At 36.1% G+C, this 2801-nt stretch overlaps 1 protein-coding gene across 1 annotated transcript; it reads right to left on the bottom strand.

Annotated features, from left to right (window-relative positions):
• Positions 1–725: 725 nt before the first annotated feature.
• On the bottom strand, positions 726–2154 carry LOC107773064 (uncharacterized). Its single transcript, XM_016592509.2, has one exon. It carries the CDS (start codon positions 2148–2150, stop codon positions 750–752), a length of 1401 nt encoding a protein of 466 aa, XP_016447995.1. The 5' UTR covers positions 2151–2154; the 3' UTR covers positions 726–749.
• Between the last annotated feature and the right edge of the window lie 647 nt (positions 2155–2801).

Here is a 2801-nt window from a genome sequence, read left to right as displayed (position 1 = left end):
TTTATGTATTCAGATGTATTATATAATTTCTCTGAAGATTGCTATATTTTTGGGGTATTTTTCTGTTGAGAATCTTTTTGATAAATGGAAATACAAAATTTGTATGTTATAATTGAGTTTGTTGAGTTATATTAGGAGTCTATTATGTTAATTGATTCACTTTCCGTTTAAAAACAGTGCATTTCCTATTTCACGCCTTGAATACAGTCGAATACAATAATCTGTCCAGCTGCAATCCCATGTTTCACGCCATGAATACTGTCGAATACATTCGAATACAACAACTGATTAGCTGGACTTCCCCGATTCACACCTATTTTTGCTACTGTATTCATGAATACAGTAGCTTAAATACATCTAATACATCTTAGAACAACAGAAAACGTATCTACAATCCGTAATATAGCAAATGGTATCTATAGATAGCTAATTACCACTAAAAGATAGTGCTTTATGAAAATTTCTCAAAAATTAATATGGAAAAAGGGTCCGAGTTGCAGTATTTGTTGCTACTATGCCGAGCACCAAATAAAAGAGAAGCAAAACTTTAGATCACGTGAAGGTAATGTAGTAAAATTCAATAGCTTTCGTCCAAACTTTGTATTTGTATTAAAAAATTTACTAAATTTGTACAAAAATAAATTCAGAATCCAATTAATAACACCTAATGCAACAGTGCACCTATCTTAGAATTTAGAACCGATAAAGTTCAAATCCTAGTCCCGTCTTACATGCCAATTGTTTGTCTACTACTTGGTGTGTCCGACACCAATCAATGTGAGAATGTTATTTTCAGGCTGCGTCCAATAAAACCCTTGCAAAATAACCGGCAGAATGTTGCAGGATACAAGAACGTAGATCAGCAATGCATTTGTTCCCATCCATTTCAGCACTGTAGTCCAGCACCTATAACCCAATACATCAACCATCACATAGACTGCAGTGAAGAGAAATCCAGCTGCACCAGCAGTAACACACATATAACTAAAAGAGTACAAAACCTTGTTTAAATGCATCCCGAAGTAGTCACATATTACACCCAACAGCACAAGACAATAGGATGGTATCAACCATTGTTGAATTCTAACTTTATGATTCTTGAAATGGACTATAATGTGCCCGTAATGCAAACCAATGAAGCAAGTTACAATCGCCATTAATGAGCTCAGAACGCCTTCTGGATCGAAAGGAGCTTGACACCATGATGGAGCATCTAGAGGCAGGGGACCATAGTCAGGGGAATTGACACTACATTCTTTTAATCGTCCATAAATTGGCCTTGTATATAAGTGTTGAATACCAAATAGTTTTCGATCAATCATTCCAACAGCGTTACATGCTGGCCCCGTATCTCCCCGTACACCACATTTTACTGAGAATGTCTTTGTTATGTCCGTTGGCAACTGATACTCCCAATCATTAACATATAAACCGTAGAACAAAGATAGGTATACAACAGTAACGATTATAGCGATGGCCCATTGTTTATGGTATTTCTTCAGCAAAGATTTCCCTGAATTGACTTCACTATTATCACGTCCCTTAAGCCAAATTTCACACATTGCTGCCACCAAAAATGAAATTGCAATTCTCTGCAATATACCCATCCATCTAATATTCTCAATGTCCACACCATAAGTTAGATTTTTGAGACCATGAAAATAGCCTCCTTGAAGAAAAAGTCCAATAATGAAAAGCTTAAGTGCACGATATATTGCTTTTCTAGTCGCGGTCAGTCTACAGCGCAAGTTCTTGTATGCAAGTCCAAGAGAGAGTCCAACAATAAAGAGGAAAAATGGCATGACAAAATCTGCTAGGCTTAAACCATTCCAAGGTGAATGATTAACAGCGGGATAAAGTCCACCAGCGTATTCTACAAATATCATTAATGCAACAGTGATACCGCGAAAAACGTCAAGAGAAACAAGGCGACCATCTCCACTAGTCTTAGGGCTGCTGCCTGATATTGGCAATGTATTTGTGAACAAATTTGGAGATGTCAAAGCTGCCAATTCCACATGATCATTATTGTCCCTTTGTGCATCGCTTGTAATACTTCTTAACTCTGCTTCAACTTGCATATCCCCTTGTTCTAGATCACGACTTAATCTTGCATCATTCTTCTCTCTGATTAATTGATAAGATCCCATTCTTTTTTTTTTCTATCTAAAAATAAACAATGGAACAATAAAAGCCCCTTTGAAGAATTTTAAAGGTAGGGCTTTCTTGTTTCTTTTTTAGAACAGATATGGAGAATTCAGTCAAAATCTCATAAATCTCAACATATATCTTGAATACTTTCACATTGGAAAATAGATAGTAGCACTTTTATTTATAATAGTTCAAAACCTATTTTAACTAAAATTAGAATACATATTCCAATATTGTTTTGACTACACTTTCAACTTAAATGATACCGAATCCTAAACAATTTAAGTTTCCTGGCTACTCTAACTTTGAATTAGTTGTAGGGATGACAGAATATTAAGATTACAAAGTTTTCCCTTATAAATATGAAATAGGATTTCAATCAGAAAAAGAAAGGAGGTCGTTTTAGCGCCAGAGAATGGGCTGGCATGAACTTCGTCGAGAGACTTTGGGGCATTTGTATTATACCCGCTTTTTGTGTCACATTTTAACTTGTGTCCGCTTTGCAAAAACAATTGCAAGCGTATCCGCTTTTCGCATAACTTCAGCACACGGGGCTGAAGTAGCAAAGGCAATCACGCAAAACTTCAATATTCTAGTAGTCGGGCCTGAAGTTCAGCTCTAGACCTGAAGTTTTTGTTTTGTAATTGGCG

This window comes from Nicotiana tabacum, chromosome 3 (assembly GCF_000715075.1).
Source record: "Nicotiana tabacum cultivar K326 chromosome 3, ASM71507v2, whole genome shotgun sequence".
Classification (NCBI taxonomy): domain Eukaryota; kingdom Viridiplantae; phylum Streptophyta; class Magnoliopsida; order Solanales; family Solanaceae; genus Nicotiana; species Nicotiana tabacum.
This window is presented reverse-complemented; position numbering and strand designations above follow the sequence as displayed.